Here is a 25797-nt window from a genome sequence, read left to right on the forward strand (position 1 = left end):
TGTTGTTGTTGTTGTTGTTAAAGCCCCCCGTTAGTACCCTGGATTGCAGAGGGTTGGACTAGATGGCTCTTGTGGTTCTTTCTAACTCTACAAGGTGGCTTCCTCACTATTGACTTTCAGGGGAAATAGAAAAAACATTCCTGTTCACCAGGGCATTTGATGACTGGTAATTACACAACAAATGTGAAATTAGTAACTATGAGGACATGTATTTGTTTGTATATGTTTTTTAGTTCTAACTTATTTTTAAATGGTTTTATATGATTTTGTTTTAGATTGTTCTGCATTAACATTTTGATAGTTACTACCCTGGGGATGCGGGTGGCGCTGTGGGTTAAACCACAGAGCCTAGGACTTGCCAATCAGAAGGTTCGCGGTTCGAATCCCCGCGACGGGGTGAGCTCCCGTTGCTCGGTCCCAGCTCCTGCCAACCTAGCAGTTCAAAAGCACCTCAAAGTGCAAGTAGATAAATAGGTACCGCTCCGGCGGGAAGGTAAATGGCGTTTCCGTGCGCTGCTCTGGTTTGCCAGAAGCGGCTTAGTCATGCTGGCCACATGACCCGGAAGCTGTATGCCGGCTCCCTCGGCCAATAAAGCAAAATGAGCGCTGCAACCCCAGAGTCGGCCACGACTGGACCTAATGGTCAGGGGTCCCTTTACCTTTACTACCCTGGGCTCCTGTGGGAGGAAGGACAGGAAAATAAACAAACAAACAAATAAATAAATAAATAACCAACCATGATTTCATAGGGTTTGCCGGGAATCAACGGTCTCACTGGAACAGAAGGGGATGTGGTAAGTTTGTAGCCCTGAAATCAGATTGTGGCTTGGACCTTGAAATAAGGAACTAGCTGGAGGGGAAATTCTCATTCCATCTCCTTCCCCTCTCCCCTTGTGCCCTCCCAAGGTGAGGGGAAGTGGACTTAGCTAAGCCTGGCAGGACAGCTTACTGTATGGTATTAACCTCTTCATGCATTCATTAGACTTTTGCATGTTGGTTATATGAGGCTGTGTGGTTATCCCACACAGATTGGATGAAAACAGTTCAAGCACCCTGTGGAGCTGCTCCTTTAGCAGAGCCAACAAAATGGTCTTAGTTCCCACCTCTTCCTCTGCTGCAGTGCATACTTGTGCAATATCCAGAAAGTTTATCTTAAAAAGGTGACAGCGGCAACTAACAAATGGGGGGGGGGGAGAGAGTTTAGAGAGTGAATTTAGGTAAGAGGGGAAGCATGAAAGATTGTCTATGAAGTTGTGATAAAATCATGAAAGTACTTTCAATTGTTTTGAACTGTATTTCAGGGTTTCCCAGGACCTGATGGCTTCCCTGGCATACCTGGTCAAAAAGGAACTAAGGTAGCTTGCTATTCTAATATGTTGCTTGCACAATATTAATTCCAGGGATGGAGCAAGTTGTATAGAAGGACTCTTTTCAAATTCTGTGCTTCATTGGTCAATAATCCCAAGTGTTGTGGCCTGGTGAAGGTGAGAAACACCTTGCAGGGGATCACCTGTGCACTCCTTCATTCCTTCACTATACTCCGGACCCCATAGGAAAGCACAAGAGAGCCTGGCCAGTCATGGGACCCAGGCAAGAAGTACAACAACTGCATAGCACCCAAGCGCAGATGGAAGAGTGGGGCTTGGGTAAGCCAGACAATCCCAGTATGGCAAATAAAACCAAACCTGGACATTCCAGGCAGGAAGGAAGATGCAGCCCACATGTCTGCTGCAATGGAGGGGGTTGGCCTGAGTGTCCATGGAAGGAGAGACCTGCCAAGAACAAGCTGGAGGGATGTCAGTGGGTTGGTTCATACAGTCAGTGTTAGCTGTATTTAATAAGTGATAGTTAAAGCTCAGGCATCTGGCCGACAACCACTTAAACAGAATTGTTAAAAGCCCCAGTGAGAGCTGCTGAGCCTGGAATGCAGCTGAATGTTTTGCCCCTCTTCTCTCTGGAGCTTCTGGGTATTGACAGCTGCTTAAGGAGAAGGTCCAGGGTCACACATAATCCAGTGGTAAATGTCCAAACCAACTGCAAACATTAACTTGAAAGCAACTCTTAACCATAGTTAATAAAGCATAGTTAAGATGCTGGGCTAGGTTCACAAATAACGCTAAATCATGGTTTAATAAACAGTGGTTGAAAAAAGCATGGTTTAAGTTTTATGTATGAACTATGCCTGTGAGAGGTCCATGAACCGCCCTGTGTGCTGTGGAAGATTCGTTTGTACCCTGGTGCCGACTGCTTTCCTTACCATCCCAGGGTGGGGCAAGTGGTGTCCAAGACAGCGCAGCTTGATGAAATTGGAACTTTTTATGTTACATTACTCTTTATTTATTTTGCCCCCCAAAGGCCCCTAAGTAAACCACAAATTCAAATACGAACAATACAAATGAGAAAACTTCAAGATAAGAATATCTTAACATTTCAAAAAATGTTTGGGGTTGTGGGGTCAGGCAGAGGCCTTCCTTGATGGTTCCAGCCCAGTCTCTCCCCTGTCGCAGAGCTCACCCTCTTACCTCCTGCCCTTGCCATTCTTCTTCCACTCTACCAGCAATGTGAAAACACCTGCTGTGTCTGAGCTCCAAATTCAGACTCCATTTTATGTTAGACTTAAGTATGTCTTTTTAACTGAATTACCATTTTAAGCCTGCCTGAAAAAAGCTGCTGTATTTGTTACTCTTCAACAAGTATTCCGAGTGAGTAAATGTTATTTTTTACCTTTTACAAGAATAAAAAGAAAAGAAAAAAGAAATACAGCATTCATCTTTAAGGAAGATAGGAGGTTTCAATGTGTTGCTCACTCCAGAGGAGATGACACACCTAAAATATATTTATTTTAGCAATAATTTACTTTGGTACAGACATTCTAACTCACATGGATCATGTGCAGAAAGATGACAAAGAGAAATTACAGAAATTTGTGGGGAATGAGAGGCAATCTTAGACATATTCCTGTGACATGAGGGAGGATGTTTGTATTTATTTTATTTGTTCAGAATAAGGAAAGTATTTTACATGCAACCACAAATAAAACCAGTGAACTGAATTTGCATTTACACAGGGAGAGCCAGGAGACAAAGGTGCTCAAGGACCACCAGCTTATGCGCCATATCCCAAACTAATAAAAGGTATTGCTTTTCAATCCTTCTTCTGATTTTTTTAAAAAAATGAGGTGATAGTAGTCGTATCTTGATAAAAATTCCACAGGTGCCAGCACAAAATGGTTGTAATTGGTGTGGAAAAAGAGGTGCTGGCACTCCATGCCATTGAGTACAGTCACAAAACCCCTTCTTTTGGTGCAGCTGAATATGTTTGATGCAGCCTACTATTTCCATGCAGTGAAGTGGGGTGGGAGTTGTGATATGGCTGACTCCTCTTGGGGCAACTAACCTTCCTCAATGTCCACTGCTTGGGAGGCATGTGCATTGCTTTGGTTTAAGAAGGCAACATCCCTATTAGAGGATATTGTGTGGCAGCATGAAGTACTTGCCAGGGTTATTAGTGCAGTGGCCAGAATAAACTTTCCTGGCTCTTACATATGCAAGGATGGGATACTAAGCCAAACCATGACGAAAAGTAACTGAACGGTCCAAATCCAGAAAATGGAGCTTATTGCGGGTGAGTTTAATAACTCAATGTGGGCACAGAGCTGTGTACCCATATCCTCCCCACTTGTCACAGTCCATGCCACAATGGGGAAACCAGCATTTCCCAAGGTGTGGAGAGGACTCAGTGACATTAGATTTGGGGGACTGGCGGGAGATGGAGAAAGCGGGTTACAGTATGGGCTACAGAAACTTAATGAATTCCTCTTCATGGACCTTGATCCAGCTGGGTTATAGTTGTGAGGGTGTTGTGCTCTGAGAATGTGTAGTATGCAAGCAAAAATGGGTAGTGGCTAAATGATAAATCTCTATATCTGTGTCCTTAAGCCTGAAATCCAATCTGTACTTTGGGGATATTTTCAGGTGCAAGAGGTGACTGGGGACTCCCTGGTGCTCCTGGGCCCGAGGGTGACCGGGGCGAGCAAGGCAGTCCTGGAAGTGCTGGTCCACAAGGATCATCAGATGGTAATTTACAGCCACTTTCTTACTCCAATATTGACTTGGGAATAGTAAATTCACTTTTTTCACATTCACATTATTTTTATTTCATTCTCATATTTGTTGCTCTTATCTGAATCGCAGCAAACAATTATGCAGCTTGAATCATCTACAGCAGACATGTCCAACGCATCGATTGTGCAATGGATTTTTGTTGATCGTGACCAAGGCCTGAGCACGCCTCTGCCCACCGCCCTCTCTCATGGTCGCCGGTGCCCTCAGCACATGCTTAGCCACAACTGGAGCAACTCCGCATGGGCAGTCGAGGCTACATTTAGCCAGGCTGCTGCAGCAAGTGCTCAGGCTGGCGCTGGCCATCTCAAGCATCCAGCTGCAGGCTTTCCCCAACGGCCAGTCAGGTGACTGGCCCTGAAAGGCGAGAGGTGCTTGCCTCTGCCCCCTACAAGCTGCAGCCCCGGGGCAGGGAGGCAAAGATGAGGCGCACAGGCTCCGCACAGGCTGCAGCGCTGCAGAGGCACCCAGTCAGCCCCTGCAAGCCAAGCCCAGGGCAGGGAGGTGCGTGGACTCCGCCTGGCCTGCAGTGCTGCAGAGGGAGCCACGTGAAGGAAGGGCAGCATTTGAGAGAGACAATTACATCCCTAATCCCCCTCCCCCCACCCGCTGGTTCCCATGGAAAGAAAATGCCCTCTCCTTCCTAGTTGTGCGTGGATGCAGAACTTTCCTCACCTTTCCAGCTCCAGCCTAGCTGTGTTTACTCGAAAGTAATCTGCTGCCCCCCCCCAGCTCTTTGTTTGGTAAAGGAGGAATTAGACATTTCGGAGCGTGCTGGCTTCCCATGTGTGGCAAGGGCCCTGGGAGGGGGCTGGTGTGGGAGTAATAATTTGTTATTTTTTTCACCATCATCATAATTTATTATTTATACCCTGCCCATCTGGCTGGGTTTCCCCAGCCAAATATAATATATTTAAATTGAAGAATGACAATGGGAGAGTGTGGTATATCACTGCCAGTTTTTTGTATTGGATAGATCGCAGCCTAATGGAAGCTGGACATGCCTGACTTCATATCAGCTCGGGCAGTGATTAACTTAGAAAAATAATGAAAAACACCTTTTGCATTCTGTTTTTGTAGGAATTAACCTCAATGTAGCCATTAGGAATGGAATGGTTTTTTACAGAACTATGATTCTACCATTATTCACAATCTATACTTCCTTATTTTAAAAAAAAGAGGCACTTACTATTAGTTAATAGACAATGCTTCAGCTGAATTATAGCTAGGACCAATGGACATTATGTTATCTCTGAAGTGCTAATACAGTGCTAAGTGCTAATCTTTGTAAAAGATTGTATAGCAGTTGCATGGTAAAGAAATGTAACCCAGAGGCATTGGAGAGAGCAGTGGACTGACTTTAGGGTTACTGAGTTGTTGTTTGCAGTTTGGCTTTGGTCAAGTCACTTCGCCTCTCTTTCCTTTGTGAGTAAATGAAAACCCTAGTTTACCTATTCCATTCTTATTACTATTCTGATCAAAGATTTAGTGTCTCGGTGTTAACAGGTATTTGAAGTACATAATTGTGCGTATCCCTGCAGCCTTGACATGTGATATCATTTTTTTTATCTAGAGCATTCTTAAAATAATGCATACCTACCTGCTTTTCTCATTTCAGATAACTCTGTGGGAAGAGGTTTGCCTGGAGAAATGGGCCCCAAAGGCCTGACTGGCGACCCAGGTTTCGCAGCTGTTTATCCAGGTCCTCCAGGATTAGATGGTGATCCTGGATTACAAGGATCACCAGGTGTCCCTGGCCCTCCAGGAAGTCCAGGTAGGAACCCAGAACTTTTTAAAGTAATTAACATTAAAAAGTTACATGATAGTGCTGACAATAATATTCTGGGAAATTTCCTATTTAAGCATTTTGAAACTATTTGAAAGACCAGTGAGAATTTTAAATTTTCCACTTGGTAATGAATCCTAAAGCAGAGGAGTTTGGATTTGGATTTGATACCCTGCTTTATCACTACCCGAAGGAGTCTCAAAGCAGCTAACAATCTCCTTTCCCCTCCTCCCCCACAACAAACACTCTGTGAGGTGAGTGGGGCTGAGAGACTTCAGAGAAGTGTGACTGGCCCAAGGTCACCCAGCAGCTGCATGCGGAGGAGCGGAGATGCGAACCTGGTTCACCAGATTACGAGACTACCGCTCTTAACCACTACACCACACTGTCTCTCAGAGTGTGAAGGAACAAGACTTTTCTGTTTTGTACTGGTTGCATGGACTGTTGCATGTCAAAGCCCCAAGCCACCCCATGAGAATAAAGACATACAGACACAGAATTTTAGGTTAATGTTAATGGGCAAAATTTAGGCCACAACTTTATTGGTTACAGAATGTGAGCGGCATTGGTATCAACTGACTATATCTGACTCCTTCCCTCCTTGCAGGGAGTCTGGTAAGGGTAAGCCACCAGTAGGGGGAGCCCTGCCGATGTGGATCGACTCAAGCATCCCCTGGGTTCCCGCTGGAGTTGTGGCATGGCCCTAGCCCCTCCCCAGGCTTCGGACGAGATCCACACCCCAGGATTCCTTTAACGGAATACCCTTGAGCACGGGAGGGGCAGGTGATGGTCGCACCTCCCCTCCCCCACACATTGCTATTCCAATGCCTGAACGCCACACAAACCCAAAGCTCGGTGCCAATACCCTCACACCTGCAACCAACCTTTTATGCCTTTGATAATATCATCCAACTAAGCATTTTCGCCGTCGGAAAGGTGAACGCCAACTGCACAGTAAAGGGCCTCATTGTAAGCAATTCCTGGGTGGCAAATCACCTCAGGCAGGCAGGCAGGCAGGCAAGCAGGCTCAGGACAGACTGGGCAACGGTCCTGGGTGTCCTTCTCTCGCTCCTCCACACATGCCCTCCCTCTTAAAGTGGGATGTTCCCCACTCTATGTCACTTATGCATGCGGGGACAATATTCCCCCCTCCCATAATTTTTCTTGAGATTTAAAATTGAGATCGAATAAACAAAAATGGATATTCCACAGTGCCTTTAAAGGAAGGCCACAGACACAGAACAGAACAGACTCCATTTGAGGATCTCTCCCTCATTACAGTCGATCAGGTATATGAAGACGAGCAACAAAGTCAGTCCTCAGGGAATGTGCAGGCGACCTTGGAACGGACAGCTCACGGAAGAACCCTGACCAAACCTAAGAGGAGGCATGTAGTGGTGATAGGGGATTCCCTACTGAGGGGAACAGAAGCAGTGATCTGTGGGCCTGACAAGATGTCTCGGGAGGTGTGCTGTCTCCCTGGGGCTAAGATCCAAGATGTAACTGAACGACTGCAAGGAATCATAAAACCCACTGACAAATACCCCTTCCTCTTGGTTCATGTGGGAACCAATGACGCTGCAAGCAATAGCCTCCAGAAGATCAAAAGAGACTACGAGGCTCTGGGCAGGAAATTGAAGCAATTAAATGCACAAATTGTCATCTCATCTGTCCTCCCAGTTGAACGACGTGGCCCAGGGAGAGAGGGAAAAATAGTGGAAGTGAATAGCTGGCTTCGCAAATGGTGTAAACAGGAACGGTTTGGATTCTTAGATCACGGACTGCAGTTTCTTGAAGATGGACTTCTGGCAAGCGATGGGCTGCACCTCACAACGGTTGGGAGGAATGTTTTTGCCAAAAATCTCAGGAACCTCATCAGGAGGGCTTTAAACTGACTAATGTGGGGGAGGGAGACAGTGCTCCTGAAGGTAGGAGTCTATCAATTGATGAAGATGATCATCCAAATGTCATAGACCAAATGGAGCAAGCAGCACGCAGACCTAGTGGTGGGAGGAAAAAATCCTTAAATAAGAGACACGGGGGAATGATTAATGGACTTCAATGTCTGTACACTAATGCGCAAAGCATGGGAAATAAACAAGATGAGCTTGAGCTCTTGGTACAGCAAACTAAATATGACATAATAGGCATCACTGAAACCTGGTGGGATACGTCCCACGATTGGAATGTAATATTGGAGGGATACAATCTATTTCAGAAACACAGACCAGACAAGAAAGGAGGAGGAGTGGTGTTATATGTCAGGGATGTGTATACCTGTGAAGAGATCCAAGATTTAGAACCTCAAAGCCAAAGTGAGAGCATTTGGGTCAAAATTAAGGGAGAGAAGAATAACAGAGACCTCATTGTGGGAGTTTACTATAGATCCCCAAGCCAAACGGAGGACATAGATGATGCCTTCCTGGAACAGATGGCCAAGCATGCAAAAGGAAGGGAGATAGTAGTAATGGGGGACTTCAATTACCCGGATATTTGTTGGATGTCAAACTCAGCCAAGAGCATAAGGTCAAACAGATTCCTCACTGGCCTTGCAGACAACTTCATTGTCCAGAAAGTGGGAGAAGCAACAAGAGGAACAGCCATTTTAGATCTGGTCCTAACCAATGTTGATGACCTGGTTAGTGGGGTAGAAGTGGAAGGATCATTAGGCGCGAGTGATCCTGCTCTTCTGAAGTTTACTATACAGCGGAAAGGAGCAGCCAAGCATACTAGGACTCAATTTCTTGACTTTAAGAAAGCCGACTTCATAAAACTTAAGGAAGTGCTGGGTGAGATCCCATGGACAGTAATACTAAAAGGAAAGGGAGTTCATGATGGCTGGGAGTTTGTTAAGAGGGAGATAGTAAAAGCACAACTTCAGGCAATACCAATGAGATGGAAACATGGAAGGTGCCTAAAGAAGCCAGGGTGGCTATCTAAAGAACTTTTAACTGAGTTATGATTAAAAAAGGATGTGTACAAAAAATGGAAAAGGGGGGAAACCACCAAAGAGGAATTCAAACAAATAACCAGCACTTGTAGACACAAAGTCAGAAAAGCTAAAGCACAGAATGAACTCAGGCTTGCTAGAGAGATTAAAAGCAACAAAAAAGGCTTTTATGGGTATGTCCGTAGCAAAAGGAAGAACAAAGAAACAGTGGGGTCACTCAGAGGAGAAGATGGCGAAATGCAAACAGGGGACACAGAAAGGGCTGAACTCCTCAATGCCTTCTTTGCCTCAGTCTTCTCCGATAAAGAAAACAATGCCCGACCTGAAGAATTTGGAGCAAATGATTCAGCAGAGGAAACACAGCCCAGAATAACTAAGGAGATAGTACAAGAATACTTGGCTAGTTTAGATGTATTCAAGTCTCCAGGGCCAGATGAACTGCATCCAAGAGTATTAAAAGAACTGGCAGATGTGATCTCTGAACCACTGGCAGTCATCTTTGAGAATTCCTGGAGAACAGGCGAAGTCCCGGCAGACTGGAGGAGGGCAAATGTTGTCCCTATTTTCAAAAGGGGGGAAAGAGAGGACCCAAATAATTACCACCCAGTCAGTCTGACATCAATACCAGGGAAGATTCTGGAGCAGATCATTAAGCAAACAGTCTGTGAACACCTAGAAATGAATGCTGTGATCACCAATAGTCAGCATGGATTTCTGAAAAATAAGTCATGTCAGACTAACCTGATCTCGTTTTTTGACAGAATTACAAGCCTGGTAGATGAAGGGAACGCAGTGGATATAGCCTACCTTGATTTCAGCAAGGCATTTGACAAGGTGCCCCATGATATTCTTGTAAAGAAGCTGGTAAAATGCGGTCTTGACTATGCTACCACTCAGTGGATTTGTAACTGGCTGACTGACCGAACCCAAAGGGTGCTCATCAATGGTTCCTCTTCATCCTGGAGAAGAGTGACTAGTGGGGTGCCACAGGGTTCTGTCTTGGGCCCGGTCTTATTCAACATCTTTATCAATGACTTGGATGATGGACTCAAGGGCATCCTGATCAAATTTGCAGATGACACCAAACTGGGAGGGGTGGCTAACACCCCAGAGGACTGGATCACACTTCAAAACGACCTTGACAGATTAGAAAACTGGGCAAAAACAAACAAGATGAATTTTAACAGGGAGAAATGTAAAGTATTGCACTTGGGCAAAAAAAATGAGAGTCACAAATACAAGATGGGTGATACCTGGCTTGAGAGCAGTACATGTGAAAAGGATCTAGGAGTCTTGGTTGACCACAAACTTGACATGAGCCAACAGTGTGAGCTAAACGCGGCAGCTAAAAAAGCCAATGCAATTCTGGGCTGCATCAATAGGAGTATAGCATCTAGATCAAGGGAAGTAATAGTGCCACTGTATTCTGCTCTGGTCAGACCTCACCTGGAGTACTGTGTCCAGTTCTGGGCACCACAATTCAAGAAGGACACTGACAAACTGGAACGTGTCCAGAGGAGGGCAACCAAAATGGTCAAAGGCCTGGAAACGATACCTTATGAGGAACGGTTAAGGGAGCTGGGCATGTTTAGCCTGGAGAAGAGGAGGTTAAGGGGTGATATGATAGCCATGTTCAACTATATAAATGGATGTCACATAGAGGAGGGAGAAAGGTTGTTTTCTGCTCCTCCAGAGAAGCGGACACGGAGCAATGGATCCAAACTACAAGAAAGAAGATTCCACCTAAACATTAGGAAGAACTTCCTGACAGTAAGAGCTGTTTGACAGTGGAATTTGCTGCCAAGGAGTGTGGTGGAGTCTCCTACTTTGGAGGTCTTTAAGCAGAGGCTTGACAACCATATGTCAGGAGTGCTCTGATGGTGTTTCCTGCTTGGCAGGGGGTTGGACTCGATGGCCCTTCTCTTCCAACTCTATGATTCTATGATTCTATGATTTCAGATAGATGCTGGTGATGCAATGCTGATAATGCCCATTCCGAACATCAGGAGGAGGGGGGGTTGCGGGCTCACGACCCCGCCCACGCTCACTCCCGCGAGGCTGGCGCCAGCCTCGTGGTAAAAACAGGGATTCCCTTAATTTGCATCCCCCGCAGCCCCAGCCAATCGGATTTCAGATAGATGCTGGTGATGCAATGCTGATAATGCTTCTTTGAGGCGATATATAAATTAATAAATAATAATAATGATGATATGGGAGTGTTTTGTGTGTTTTTCTTTCTGTGGATGCCCTCACACTTCTAAATTATATTCATATAATTTGGAGACTTAACAAATGGACAAAAGTGGATTCCTCAAAGCCCTGTGTTTGCAAAGAGACTTTGAGACTTGGAGAGTAAATACTCACCATCTACTACTCAGTGGTCTGGTGATCTCACCGCCCTTTGTACATATTATAATAGTCAATCTAGTTTGGATACCTATTATATGGACTGCTTATATTGACCCGTACTGCATATTTAATTCAGGACTAATTGATTATGTTTACTGTTAAAATGACCTAATGATGTTGCTTTATTTCCCTTCTTGTTACATTTGCAAAATCTAATAAATAAATGATGCCATTCTACAGATACTTCTGTTGCAGTGAAGGGTCTTCCAGGGTTTCCTGGTCCTCCAGGAAACCAAGGTTACCCAGGACCACGAGGGCAAAAGGGGTTGAAAGGTAAGGCACATGTGGACTGGTGCTTTCATGTGTTGTCTGCTATGGATTGTCGTGAAAGGGAGAGGCTTAATTTGCACAATATTCTGAGACCAGACAACTTTTCTCCTTGATTAGGAGTCTTGTACTATCCCTGTCTCAGCCATCCTCATTTAAAACCTTTCTTTAAAAAACCCTTCTTCCCTACACATGAGCTATGCTGGTCCACAGAGCTGGACTGCCCTTCTGACTCTTGCACAGAAGCCGAAGGGACATGTCTAAGGTGGGGAGTTGCCTGAATCAGCTTTGCTGCTCCATTGAGCCACGTCGGGAAGCCTCTTCCCAGCATGTCAGCGGAGCTTGTCAAGGAAGCTGCTCAAGCCAGAGGTACAGTGTAGCTTGCACAGCTGACGTGTGAGAAAGCGATGGCTTCTGCGCTACCTCACACATCAACTGCTAAGCAGGGAGGTCTTCTGCTCACAAGGAGACCCACCCCAGAGCTTGAAGAGGATTTCCTCTTTGGGCTCTTGGAAGGGTCTCCTCGCAGACCAGGAATCTCCAGGGTGCTCCCCATTTCCAGGATCTACTTCCAGGTTCCAGCACCGACTGTCGTCTGTTTTTCAGATGTGAGAAATACTGTGAGTGAGGCCGTTGGATTTACTATTTAGGGGGTTTGATTATTTATAGTCAGATTCGGTTAACAAACCCTGCCCAGTGGGGTTTCCCCCCACTCTTCTTGGGGGTTGGGGGTCAACAGAACTCCCAGAACAGCACATAAGGGGAGGAGAGGGCAGGTCGTTCCATCAGGCCAGCAGAAATGCTTGCACTGATGGAGTAATCTGCTTAGTGCTGTGTTGAAGACCTTCCTCTGTTTGTGACTAATGACTGTATTTATGCCAATTGTTTATGCCACTTGTAATTTGCCATGTGACCTTATTGGGGGAGGTATAAATTTTAACAATAAGTAAAGGGTAATGCTGAAATAATTCATAATTCAGGACCCAGAAACCCCTGAAATCTCAATCCCATCTCAAGATTCCCTTATTTTCAAGAGACAAACTTTTTTGCAGCCTGAATAGTATTTACCTGTGTGGGACAAAGATTTGAACCAATTCAATAGCAGTATTAGTAGTAAAAGAAGAAAAAGAAGAAGAGGAGAGATGTTTCTTCACTTCTTGTCATCTCCCCAAAATAGTTCCCCCCCCCCAACATACAAATAGAGATCTATTCAACTTGCCATGGGATTCCAGATACAAGTTTTCAAAGTTAACATGTTCTGAATCTGGTCAGAACCCTAAATGTGCAAATAGCAGGTCAAAGTTGTTATCCTTATGCACCTATAAATTGAATTGAATAATTCTGAATAAACATTAAAGGTTTTGCTATAAAATTCCTGTGAATGGGGTTGTTATTGTGAATTTGCCTTACAGACTTGACAAAGATGTGTGAATAGCCTAGGATTTGTTTCAATAGGTACCAATTGTTAGAAGATGCTTTTTGATACAGGACAACTCTGCTATGTTCTGATTAGACAGTCAGGAGAGCTAGACTTCTTCAAGAAGGGAGATTAGTGTTGTAGGATTAGGAGTTTGGACAAGAGGAAGTTAATGGAGCCAGAAAGACTCTTAATACTGTAGTTATAATTCCCTTAATAGTTGGTGGCAGCCTTACCAGGAACATATTTTATTAGGGAAACTATGGGTAAAATGGCCCAAGAAGGCTGGAAAAAGGAAAAGAGAAATATTTCCTATTCCACCACCACCCCACTAGTCAAAGGAAGGGGTAAGTTACTTGTGAATGAAAAACAATAGAGGCCTGAGAGGGAGACAGAGAGAGCTGAGCTGAATTTTTAGACTCTGCAATCTAATAGCATTCAAGGATGTGGGGCATTTCTCTTGAGAGCTGATTTGATTCAAAGTATTGAATCCCCTTGCTCAGTCCCTGCTCCTGCCAACCTAGCAGTTTGAAAGCACGTCAAAGTGCAAGTAGATAAATAGGTACTGCTCTGGCGGGAAGGTAAACGGTGTTTCTGTGCATTGCTCTGGTTCTCCAGAAGCAGCTTAGTCATGCTGTCCACATGACCCGGAAGCTGTACGCCGGCTCCCTCGGCCAGTAAAGCGAGATGAGCACCGCAACCCCAGAGTCATCCACGACTGGACCTAGTGGTCAGGGGTCCCTTTACCTTTACCTATTTAGTTATACATTCGCAAATAAGCTTAAGCTAGAGGCCCAGAGGGTGGCAACGGACCTTTTCTGCAGTTGCTCCCTGCTTGTGGAATACTCTCCCCGGCCATCAGGCAAAAACTTTCCTCTTCAACCAGGCCTTTGACTGATGACATCCAATGCCTTTTTAAATGTGTTGTGGGAGTGAGGATTATTGGTTTGTTGTTGTTCTTATTTAACAACAACCATAATTGAAGAAAACAAACTCGTATATCATTTTGTAATAAGCTTCCAGTGATCTGTTACCAAATGATGACAAAACCACTCCTGGGTAATCACTGCAGTGCTTGGAGAAGTGGTTTGCATGTATCAAGGTGGATACACTGTAAATTCTGCCTCTTTTACAGGGAAACATTATCTTATAATTTTTTTGTAATTTACAGGAACAAGAGTGACTTCTTTTTTCATTGTTTTTATTGAATGTTAATATAAGCAAACAAGTTACAGAAAAAAGAAATGAAATGCTTTTGCTTTTAATTATACCGTAGTTTTCGCTCCATAACACGCGTTTTTTTCCTCCTAGAAAGTAAGGGGAAATGTCTGTGCTTCCCTCCTCCGTGGTTTCCAGCGGGAGAAGAACCGCTGAATGGGGAAGAGAGAGGGACAGAGTGCCTGCTTCTTTAAAGGAGCAAAGTGGGAGAGGAGCCGCTTACACAAGTGTAAGCAGCTCCTGTCCGGTTGGCTCCTTTAAAGCAAAAAGCAAGCAGGCTCTCTGTATCTCTCTCCTCCCGCTTTGCTTTTCAGCTCGCTAAGGGCAGGGGGCGGGGCGGGGAGGAGGGAGAGAAGCACAGGGACGCGGACTTAGAAAAAATGTTGGGGGGCCCCGGGAAAGCTCATGAATAATAAATAAGCTCATGAATATGCAAATAAAGTGGCTCCGGCCCTAAATAGGGCAAGCCACGCCCCCCCAGCCAGCCGATTGGCTGGCTGGGAGGTGTGGCCAGTCGGGATTCCCCTGTTCTCGCGGGATTTCCCGCAGTGCCTCCGATTAGGGCGCGCGGCTGGCTGGCTGGCTAAGGAGCAGGTGAGGAGGAGGCGGGGGACGGCGGCGACGCTCTGCTGGAAGGGCGCCCGCCCGAGATTATTGGGGGGGCTGAGCCCCCCCAAAAAATTTTTTGAGGGGGCTCGAGCCCCCTCAAGCCCCATGGAGTCGGCGCCTATGGAGAAGCAGAACCTGCTTGCTTTAAAGGAGCCTACCGGACAGGAGCCGCTTACACTTGTGTAAGCGGCTCCTGTCCGGTAGGCTCCTTTAAAGCAAGCAGGCTCTCTGTCCCTCCAGCAAAGTTTTTCAGCTTGCAAAGGGGGGGAGGAGGAGGGAGAGAAGTAGAGCCTGCTCCACGCGTGCTCCTTGTCCCTTGAGTGCTTTTCCTTCCCTCCCCACTTAAAACGTGGTTAGAAAGCACAGATCCACATGGATCCTCAGGATTTTTGCACTGGGCCACCCCAAATTCACCATCAGATCACATAGCATGTCCATGGCTACAGTTTGCACCCAAAAAAATCACGTACCCACTGTTGCCTGGGGCTGCAGTGATGCAAAAACATGGTTACAAACATGGATCCACATGGATCCTCAGGATTCTTGCATTGGGCTACCCCAAACTCACCGTCAGATCACATAGCATGTCCATGGCTACAGTTTGCACCCAAAAAAATCACGCACCCACTGTTGCCTGGGGCTGCAGTGATGCAAAAACATGGTTACAAACATGGATCCACATGGATCCTCAGGATTTTTGCATTGGGCTACCCCAAACTCACCGTCAGATCACATGTCTGTGGCCACAGCATGAACCACAAAAATCATACATCCACTGTTTTGTTTAGAATATTTTTTTTCTTGTTTTCCTCCTCTAAAAACTACATGCGTGTTATGGTCAGGTGCGTGTTATCGAGCAAAAAATACGGTAAGTTGTCACCATTGTCAATAAAGAAGTATAGGATGCAGCAATGTGATTTATTGAGGCAATGATAAAACATAAGGAAGTGTAGACTAATTTATACCAAAGTTCCCATGGTAGAAATTACCACATTTTTTTCAAAAAAAGAAGGTAAAAGATAACCTTAAATTATAGTAAATCCAGACACTGACGAAGCCCTCTGGTCCCTGAGGCACCAAAGGGCAAAGAAGCCGAGGTTGAGCACTTTAACCCCTGCTGCTCACTCTTAGCTTCTACAATATGCTTTCAAGAGGGCAATTCTTAGGTCTCCTTCTCTGAATATTGTTTTGCAGGAGAGCCAGGAGATTGTAAATGTGCTGAAAGTACCGAACGAAAAAGAGGCCCTGCTGGGCAACCTGGTCCACCAGGATTTCCAGGTCCAATGGGGCCGGTGGGGAGAAAAGGAGACCCTGGTGATCAAGGCCCACATGGAGTGCCTGGCTTTCCTGGCTCAAAAGTATGGCATTTATGTTGTAACACCTTTTTTCCATATCATTAAGTATGTTTCCTATGCAATTTATTTAAACAAATGTAGATTTATTTTGATTAGGTATATATGCTACCGTACCACAAAAAAATCTCAATTTCACTTATTTAGGAAGGGTCCAAGCATCATTTTGGGAGCATAACACAAACTTGTCACGTGGGTCCACTTGCACACACATATCATGATCCCATTTGTACAATATTAATGAGTCATGAAAGGAATGACAGAATGACAGAGTTGGGAGGAGCCTCAAAGGTCATCTAGTCCAAGCTCCTGCTGTGCATGACTAAAGCATCTGTGACCGGTGGCCATCCAGCCTCTGCTTAACAGCCTCCAAGGAAGGAGAGTACACCACATTCCAAAGTAGTTGGTTCCACTGTCAAACGGTCCTTACCATCAGAAAGTTATTTCTGATGTTTAGTCAGAAACACTCCTTTCTTGAAATTTGCATTAGTTCTTAATTATTTTGTTTTAATCTCTTTTAATTACTGAGGATACTTTTGGTGTGTGTGTTTGTTTGTTTGTTTGTTTGTTTGTGATAATTCTTTTTTCAGTGCTCAGGCCAGTTTTCGGAATATTGTTTGCTTTTGTATGGACAGAGGTGTGGGTATTCTACGTTTTTACACACACTCGGCCTAAACCAAGCTAACCATTGCTTTCTAAACTTATTTGTAGCCTTGTGAAAAAAAATTTCCCATACTCTGCCTAATTCCCCTCACCTTTTAAGCATAAATATGATCATACTATAAACCAACCTTATGTGACATAGTCTGCCTGCAACAGAGCAATTACTTCTCTCTCTCGCACACATACAGACACACAGGAAATTGGTGTTGCCTCTTCATCCTTTCACTCTGAAACCTATTTTCTCTGCATCTTGTCAAGAGGGTTATTCCTTTTTCTTGCAAGAGGAAACGGGTTTACCCTTACACTTTTGTATGTTACTAATATGACTAACTTAATTCTCATAATCTTGACTATTAGGGATTTCCTGGTGTACCTGGGACACCTGGACAACAAGGGCCAAAAGGAGATTCGCGATATGTTACCACAAGAGGTATGGCCATAGCTCTGCATTTCAATTTATTTTTATTTCTGCAAACGTACCACATTTAGCAGCGGTATATTTACTATACGAGTTGTGTTTCATTTAGGTGCTAAAGGAGACCAAGGAATTGCAGGAATTCCTGGATATAAAGGAGAAGATGGTTTGCCAGGAAGAGACGGCACAGATGGTTTACCAGGACTACCTGGGCTTCCAGTAAGTAACCACTTCACCTTCTTCTTATCAATGTGACAAAGAAGATAATTCTTTGAATTCAGGGATGGGGAGTCCATAGCCTTACAGCTGTTTGCTGGTCTAACACTCCTCATTCATCATCGCTAACCATTGCAAATGTCCTTTCTGTGGTGACTCTGGAATGCCCTCCCCAAAGAGACATGCCTGGTGCTGGCATTACAATATTTTGGGCACTATGCTCTTTGCCCAGGCATTTTAGGTTGTATTTTGAAATTTTTCCCTATTCTACTCCTTAGTTTTACGGATTTGTTGTTGTTCTCTTTGACATCTGGTGGGAGGGTGTTCCACAGGGAAGGCGCCACTACCGAGAAGGCCCTCTGCCTGGTTCCCTGTAACTTGGCTTCTCGCAGTGAGGGAACCGCCAGAAGGCCCTTGGCGCTGGATCTCAGTGTCTGGGCTGAGTGATGGGGGTGGAGACGCTCCTTCAGGTATACAGGACCAAGGCCGTTTAGGGCTTTAAAGGTCAGCACCAACACTTTGAATTGTGCTCGGAAACGTACTGGGAGCCAATGCAGGTCTTTCAAGACCGGTGTTATATGGTCTCGGCGGCCGCTCCCAGTCACCAGTCTAGCTGCCGCATTCTGGATTAGTTGTAGTTTCCGAGTCACCTTCAAAGGTAGCCCCACGTAGAGTGCATTGCAGTAGTCCAAGCGGGAGATAACCAGAGCATGCACCACTCTGGCGAGACAGTCCACAGGCAGATAGGGTCTCAGCCTACGTACCAGATGGAGCTGGTAAACAGCTGCCCTGGACACAGATTTGACCTGTGCCTCCATGGACAGCTGTGAGTCCAAAATGACTCCCAGGCTGCGCACCTGGTCCTTCAGGGGCACAGTTACCCCATTCAGGACCAGGGAATCCTCCACACCTGCCCGCCTCCTGTCCCCCAAAAACAGTACTTCTGTCTTGTCAGGATTCAACCTCAATCTGTTAGCCGCCATCCATCCTCCAACCGCCTCCAGACACTCGCACAGGACCTTCACCGCCTTCACTGGTTCTGATTTAAAAGAGAGGTAGAGCTGGGTATCATCTGCATACTGATGAACACCCAGCCCAAACCTCCTGATGATCTCTCCCAGTGGCCGCATGTAAATGTTGAAAAGCATGGGGGAGAGGACAGAACACTGAGGCACCCCACAAGTGAGAGCCCAGGGGTCTGAACACTCATCCCCCACCACCACTTTCTGAACACGGCCCAGGAGGAAGGAGCGGAACCACTGTATAACAGTGCCCCCAGCTCCCAGCCCCCAGCCCCTCAAGACGGTCCAGAAGGATGCTATGGTCGATGGTATCAAACGCCGCTGAGAGATCCAGCAGAACTAGGAAACAGCTCTCACCTTTGTCCCTAGCCCGCCGGAGATCATCAACCACTGTGACCAAGGCAGTTTCAGTCCCATGATGAGGCCTGAATCCCAACTGGAAGGGATCCAAATGGTCCGCTTCTTCCAGGCGTGCCTGGAGTTGTTCGGCAACCGCTCGCTCAATCACCTTGCCCAGGAATGGAAGATTTGAGACTGGGCGATAGTTGGCCATCGTGGCCGCATCTAAAGATGGTTTTTTAAGAAGCGGTTTAATAACCGCCTCTTTCAGCGGGTCTGGGAAGGCTCCCTCACGGAGGGAAGCATTCACCACCCCACGAAGCCCATTGCCCAGTCCTTCCCGGCTAGCTTTTATAAGCCAGGATGGGCAAGGATCCAGGAGACAGGTGGTTGGTTTCACTCGTCCAAGCAGCCTGTCCACATCCTCGGAGGTAACAGATTAGAATTGATCCCACTCAACTTGACTAGACAGAACTCTAGCACTCTCCCGCCCCGGTCCTGCTCCCATGGTGGAGTCTACTTCTTCCCGAATCTGAGCGATTTTATCTGCAAAAAACTTTGCAAAATCATTGCAGGAGAACATGTGGCCCGTACTGGGCCCCGATGTTGCAGGTGGTTCCGCTAAATTGTGAACCACCTGAAAAAGTCTCCTGCTGCTGTTTTCTGCAGATGCAATAGAGGCGGTGAAGAAATTCTTCTTCGCCGTCGCTATCGCCACTTGGTAGGCTCGACGTTGAGCTCTAACCTGTGTCCGGTCAGATTCGGAATGAGTTATCCGCCACCGGCGCTCTAGCCGTCTCAACGATTGTTTCATTGCCCTCAGATCCGTGGAAAACCACGGGGCTGTCCGGACTCCATGCAATCGGAGAGGGCGCTTCGGAGCCAAACAGTCAATAGCCCTGGTTAACTCCACATTCCAGCGGGCCACCAGGGAATCGGCTGAAAGGCCATCAACATGGGATAAAGCATCCCCTACCACTCTCTGGAAACCATTTGGATCCATTAAGTGGCGGGGGCGGACCATCCGAATTGGTCCCACCTCCCTGCAGAGGGGATGGGTCGCAGAGAAGTCCAGTTGCACCAGGAAGTGATCTGACCATGGCACTTATTTCGTTTCACTTTTACTTAGTGTCAGATCACCAACATCCATAGAGGTAAACACCAGGGCCAAGGCATGTCCACGGCTATGGGTTGGGCCAGACTTATTCAGGGACAGCCCCATGGAGGCCATGCTTTCCACGAAGTCCCGAGCGGCCCCTTGTAAGGTCGTGTCGGCATGGATGTTAAAATCCCCTAGGACGACCAAGCTAGGTGTCTCCAGGAGAACATCCGCCACGACCTGAAGCAGCTCGGGCAGGGAATCCTTGGTGCAGCGGGGAGGTCGGTACACCAAAAGGAATCCTGTACTGCCCCTATTGCCCAACTTCCAGAACATGCACTCAGAAAACTGGGTCTTCCCAATAGGACGCCTGGTGCAAACTAATGACTTCCTAAAAATCACTGCAACCCCCCCTCCCCGCCCACATGACCTGGGTTGCTGTGCGTAAGAGAAACCTGGTGGACAAGCAGCGGCAAGGACAGGCCCATCTGCTTCATCCAACTAAGTCTCTGTTACACATGCCAGGTCAAATCCTCCATCCATGATCAAGTCATGGATGGCAGTGGTCTTATGAATCATTGACCTGGCATTGCACAGCAGGGATGGAAAGTAGATGTTCAGAAAAGGGCATCAAAATAATCAAGGGGCTTGATTCCCCTATGAGGAAAGGTGGCATGTGGAGCTTTTTAATTTAGGAAAAAAGCACACAAGGAAGGACATGATAGAGGTGTGTACAATTATGTAAGATGTGTGGGGGGGAAGGATATAGATTAGTTTTTCTCCATCTATTAGTGGCTGCTAGTCGTGATAGCTGTGTAGCAGCTGTGGAAGTGGGAGGTCTCTAAATACCAATTGCTGGGGAGCCCAACTGGAGAGAGTGCTCCTGCCCTCACACCCTGCATGTGGTTTTGACACAACCATCTGAGAGAACATGGTGCTGAACTAGATGGCACTGGGGTCTGATTCAGCAGGGCCCTTTGTGGCTTTAAACTCTGTGGGGCAAAAATATGTTCAAGGACAAGTTTGTGTTTCAAAGCCACCTCTTGTTAATTTCCTCATGCATAATGCCAAATAATGAATTAACATTCTTACCATGATTTAGTTTTCATATGCTTTATATGCTTTGTTCTGAGCTAAGGAGAAATACACCCACAGCCAGCATGTCATCAGGCCGTCAACCAGGACTGTAAATATGAGGAGTGGAGGGGTGTTGTGTGTCAAGTACCCGGCCGATTAGAATTAGGCTCAGGGTTGTGTCATGGAATTCTACTCAATATTGTTCCAGAGCAGAACTCCAATGTATAGTTAGCAGAGTGAAAACATAAACATGTTTCAGGATTCCCCAAAAATAGACCAGAGAAAATTATATTTCATCGAGCAGAGCTTTATTGCTACTGAAGGCAAATGAGCATAATGATCACAAATCCAATACATTCAGGATTGGCACTGTCCATAAGAAATCCAGTTGCTTCAGACGTCACTTAAACTTGCAATAACTTATGTCTAAATCTTAACACTAAGCATCCTATGTACAGAACACCACACCAGAAGGAAAAGAGATAGAAAGAGAAGCCAAAACCCCGGCCTTACTTACTGGCCTTACTTTTATAGTCAGCATGACCTTGAAGAAGAGATAACAGAACCAGTTTAGGCCTGCTGTACTCAACTTCTCTGAAGGAACAACCCAAACATCATGAACTTTCTGCTTGTTTCTGTCACACAGAGAAGCTTCCAGAACCCTCTTAAATTAATTAGAATAGGAAAGATCTCTACAAATCAGATCAATACTTTCTGTATGAAGAAATACAACTGACAGGTTGGGCAACCTGTAACACTCTTGATGGTGTCAGACTAATAATATAATAATAATAATTTCTACCCCACCCATCTGGCTGGGTTTTCCCCAGCCACTCTGGGCGGCTTCCAACAGATGGTTAAAAATACATTAAAACATCAGCCATTAAAAACTTCTCTAAACAGGACTGGCTTCAGATGTCTTCTATTCCCCCCCCCTTTTTATTGATTTTCCACATTTATAACAAATATAACATATAAAAAACACACATTACAGTACTAAAAACAAAAAAAAACCTAAACAAAAATGTAGACACATAAAACCTAATTTATCTTTCATTGTTAACTGACGTCTTCAAATCCCTCCTAACTGAAATTCATTGTGTCACCTTGTAACAGCTCTCCAAAATCATCTTTCTAATAAAATAAAACTCCTTCTATTTGCTGTCTTCATCACTTTGCCTTCAGATGTCTTCTAAATGTCATATAGTTGTTTATTTTTTTGACATTCGATGGGAGGGCATTCCACAAGGCGGGCACCACTACCGAGAAGGCCTTCTGCCTTGTTCCCTGTAATTTCGCTTCTCACAGTGAGGGAACCGCCAGAAGCCCTCGGCGCTGGACCTCAGACTACAATTCCCATCATCTCCAGCCAATAACTTTCTAGGAGGATACCTTCACCAAAGCCGCCAGCATGATAAGCATGAGAAATCTTTCTTTGGAAGATCAGGTAGCATAATCTAAAAACATAAGCTCATGCTTATGGCTCTCTTGTTGCTGGTTGTTACAGTGATTACTGGGTCGAAGAAAGCCAAAATATCCTCTGGTTCAGAATTCTTGTTTAATGCTAGTGAGGCTGCTGAGCAAGTGAAAAATGAAATTTCAGTGCTAAAATAGATTAATACGTTGTAAGCAGGCTGAAGTATGTTTCCTTCCCTTGCAGGGTGATGGTGTACGAGGTGAACCAGGGGATCCTGGTGACCCTGGTCCGTTAGGCCCAAAGGGTTTTCCCGGAGAAGAAGGCTTGCCAGGTGTTGGCTTGCCAGGCCCAAAGGGATATCCTGGCCCTCTGGGTGACCCTGGGGTTCCTGGGAGTCCTGGCTTCCAAGGTTCCCCAGGACCTCCAGGCGCTCCTGCTGAAATAGGTATGTATGGACACTAGTCAGAAACTGTGATTGTGTCGCATATAAAATATGGGGATTCTTGAGGTGGGCAGCCTCACCTGCCCTTGCCTCATTGCCATAGGAGTACATCACTGAAAACCTATTAGACTTGGTCTGCTACACAAATTCCTTACTGCCTTCTGGGAACATTGGTTGAGTTGTGTCTTCAAAATCTACATAGCTTGTATATTTCTTAGACACCACTTTCTTTCATGTGTTTTGCAACAATTTACTTTTTAATAACGCCCTTCATAAATCAGGTAAAAATTGTGAGGGCCTATGGATAAGTGCTCTTCAGGCACTTAGGGTTTGTGCTTCCTGTCACTGTTCCCATAAAACATCTCCTCAGGCTGCCACGTGACACATCCACACTGAGGGTTGCATGCTCTGTTGGTGACTTGTGGAAGAAGTCACTTGGTGCTTCAGCCAGTGTGATATATCCACAGGGTATATGGAACCCCAGCAGAGGCCTTAGAGATTTCCTGCTCCCAGCAGAACAGCTTCTTCCAGAATCCTCAGTTAAGGGGGAAACTCCTCTGCCACACAGTTCAAAGTAGCAAAGTATTCACTGTCTCCAGACACAAGACAAAGCGAAACACTGTTATCTACCATATACTGTTCTCCTGGTCTTTGAAATAAAGATGCGTATGCACAGAGAGATCCTCTAACACTATCACCATGTTAGCTAACACTGCTGCATAAAACCCACAGCCTCTTCCCTGACTTTCACAGATTCAGAGTCAGACCCTGACATCAAACAGGACAGGACATAGGCAAGACGTAATGAAAGCAATGCCCTAGAGACTGTTATACCTACACGTAGGCATCTTTCCTGAACCAATGGGAGGGTGAATGACTCAGCCTCACTGATATTGCTGCAGTGACCCAGTGCACTTTGCACCCTGATCTCAGAACATCCAGATATCTCTCATATTCACCCAAGTGTCAGGCCCTGGCTGGACGCTGAGGAGTGGGCACCACGAGATGTCTCACTCTGTAGACTTAGAAGGCCAATTCATGACTGTTTATTTTATTTTCCAACAAAGCTGTATACTCTTTTCTCTGCTGCTGCATGTATTTCGAGCAAATTCAAAAATCAAAGGCAGTTGCTGGCATGCCATGGGACAGTTATGGCAATCCCATTTCATGGGATAGAACTGCAGGTGCACAATGTTGTTCTTGCATTTTATTCTGTGAACTGCCCTGAGATATTTTGATGAAGGGAGGTCTATAAATTTAATAAGTAAAATATAATTAAATAAATACATTCTCTGGAACAGTCCCGTTTATTTATTTTTATTTTTAATTATTAAAGTTATACTACCCATCTTCTGAAGGTCTCGGGGTGGTTCACAAAATAAACAAGTTTATTTCAAAAGATCACTGCAGATACAGTTGGTGGGTTGACTGTTTCCGGTCATAATTTAAGAAATCCAGATTTCTTTTGTTCTAATTTTTTATATTTCAGATTGTGGACAGACAGTCAAAGTCTTTTTCAGAGGTAACAGAACTGAGCCAATTCAGTCAGGTAAAATATGATAATTTAAAAATGTAGATTTGTATGCAAAATTTGTGATTCTGAATGATAACAAGAATTGTATTTTGAAGAACTTAATGCAAACTGAAGAGGGTTTTAATTTGACACACCAATTTTTTTTTTAACAAAATGTATTACAATGCAACTGTTGAAAACTCCAGTGAGTAGCATTATACAACTTCATTCATCTTACTATTTTGCATCCAGTCAAATCAAGCTTTTAGTAGACAGCCCAGTCCATTGCCACGTCCTCTCTGTCTCCTTCACATGTTACCTGATATGCCAGATTCCTTGACCACCAACACCATCTGTCCTCCTTCCTTCCAGAGGACACTAGATAGTTTTTGCCCTTAGTTTTGGACAGTATTGCTGCTGAGTAAAAGGTTGCACAAACACAGGGGTGAAACTAGGCTTAATTCACTTGAGACGAAGACCCAGTTTTGTGCTTACCGCTTCCTGTCTCTGACCACCCCCGCCCCACCCCCTGCTTATGGACACTGGAACCCTGATCATGTTGTTAGGCAGGATGCAAAACCCTAGTGAACCCTGACTGACAGTGGCCTAAAGGAGCTCTTCTGCAGTGCAATTCCACTCTTTCACTCTTCCTGACCACCTGAAAGCTAAACACAGAGCATGGCTCACAGGAAAGCTGTTGTGCATTCAGTCCTTTCCAACAATTGGTTTTGCTGTCCCTGAGCCCACAAAGGAAGGGATTCCTAAATAGCTTCTTGCTTAAGTAACAGAAGAATGATGACTCGGACACAAAAACCCAAAAGGTATTATGAAAACCCAATCATAGGCCACAGTTGCTTGGGATGCTAAAAGCAGACTTCAAGCCTGGCAGACTTGGCTTTCTACTAGAAGCTTGAGGCCTACCAATGACCAGGGGCAAAAGAAAGGCGGTCCAGTAGAGGAGAAGGCAGCAAAATCATTAGAATTTAGGAACAGGGCACCTCTGAGCTCAACTTCAGCTCAGGAACATATTTTCGCTGTCAGAACAGAGCTCACAAACTTTTCTCTCGCACAAAAACCACTATTGGTGTTTCTCCTGAGCTTTCCTCAACTCAGCAGTCTGATTTTTAGAAGAAAAGCCCTCACTTTTGGGGGAGGGGTTGCTATTGTTACTACTACTACTACTGCTGCTGCTGCTGCTGCTGCTACTACTAATAATAATAGCAACCTATTGCCTGTCACCCAGATGCCTACTACTAGATCCCAATATACCTTCCGTCTACCCTTGGTTTGAAGGATCATGGCCTTGGGGGATTCACTTAAGTAGCCACATCCAATCTGAATAAACAGTCATCACTGAAGGCCATATTTCATCTTAGGTTTAATTATGGGGGGAGATTTTTCTGGTCCAGAAGCCACACTGCTATTGCTAAATTGGTAGCTATACTATTACATTCTCAAAAGGACT

The 25797-nt window shown here is 45.3% G+C and overlaps 2 protein-coding genes across 3 annotated transcripts in view; one reads left to right on the plus strand and one right to left on the minus strand.

Moving 5' to 3' along the window:
* COL4A2 (collagen type IV alpha 2 chain) overlaps positions 1 to 25797 on the plus strand; it is a 179053-nt gene that overhangs the window by 95444 nt on the left and 57812 nt on the right. For both annotated transcript variants that reach the window (XR_014523928.1, XM_083495038.1), the window contains 11 exons: positions 750 to 794; positions 1302 to 1355; positions 3068 to 3134; positions 3975 to 4076; positions 5740 to 5895; positions 11447 to 11539; positions 15972 to 16135; positions 17150 to 17222; positions 17320 to 17426; positions 22621 to 22822; positions 24309 to 24368. Coding sequence is in view for 1 of the 2 variants with exons in the window: in XM_083495038.1 (XP_083351164.1) it covers positions 750 to 794; positions 1302 to 1355; positions 3068 to 3134; positions 3975 to 4076; positions 5740 to 5895; positions 11447 to 11539; positions 15972 to 16135; positions 17150 to 17222; positions 17320 to 17426; positions 22621 to 22822; positions 24309 to 24368 (1123 nt within the window). In the remaining variant the exon portion in view is untranslated. The remainder of the gene's footprint in view (positions 1 to 749; positions 795 to 1301; positions 1356 to 3067; positions 3135 to 3974; positions 4077 to 5739; positions 5896 to 11446; positions 11540 to 15971; positions 16136 to 17149; positions 17223 to 17319; positions 17427 to 22620; positions 22823 to 24308; positions 24369 to 25797) is intronic.
* The window catches only part of LOC310703069 (RCC1 and BTB domain-containing protein 1), a 177436-nt gene continuing 161095 nt past the window's right edge, over positions 9457 to 25797 (minus strand). Inside the window, exon 12 of the mRNA XM_083495075.1 lies at positions 9457 to 9529. Within this exon, the coding sequence (XP_083351201.1) occupies positions 9476 to 9529 (54 nt within the window). The 3' untranslated portion in view covers positions 9457 to 9475. The remainder of the gene's footprint in view (positions 9530 to 25797) is intronic.

This window comes from Podarcis liolepis (assembly GCF_965112155.1).
Source record: "Podarcis liolepis genome assembly, chromosome: 3".
Classification (NCBI taxonomy): domain Eukaryota; kingdom Metazoa; phylum Chordata; class Lepidosauria; order Squamata; family Lacertidae; genus Podarcis; species Podarcis liolepis.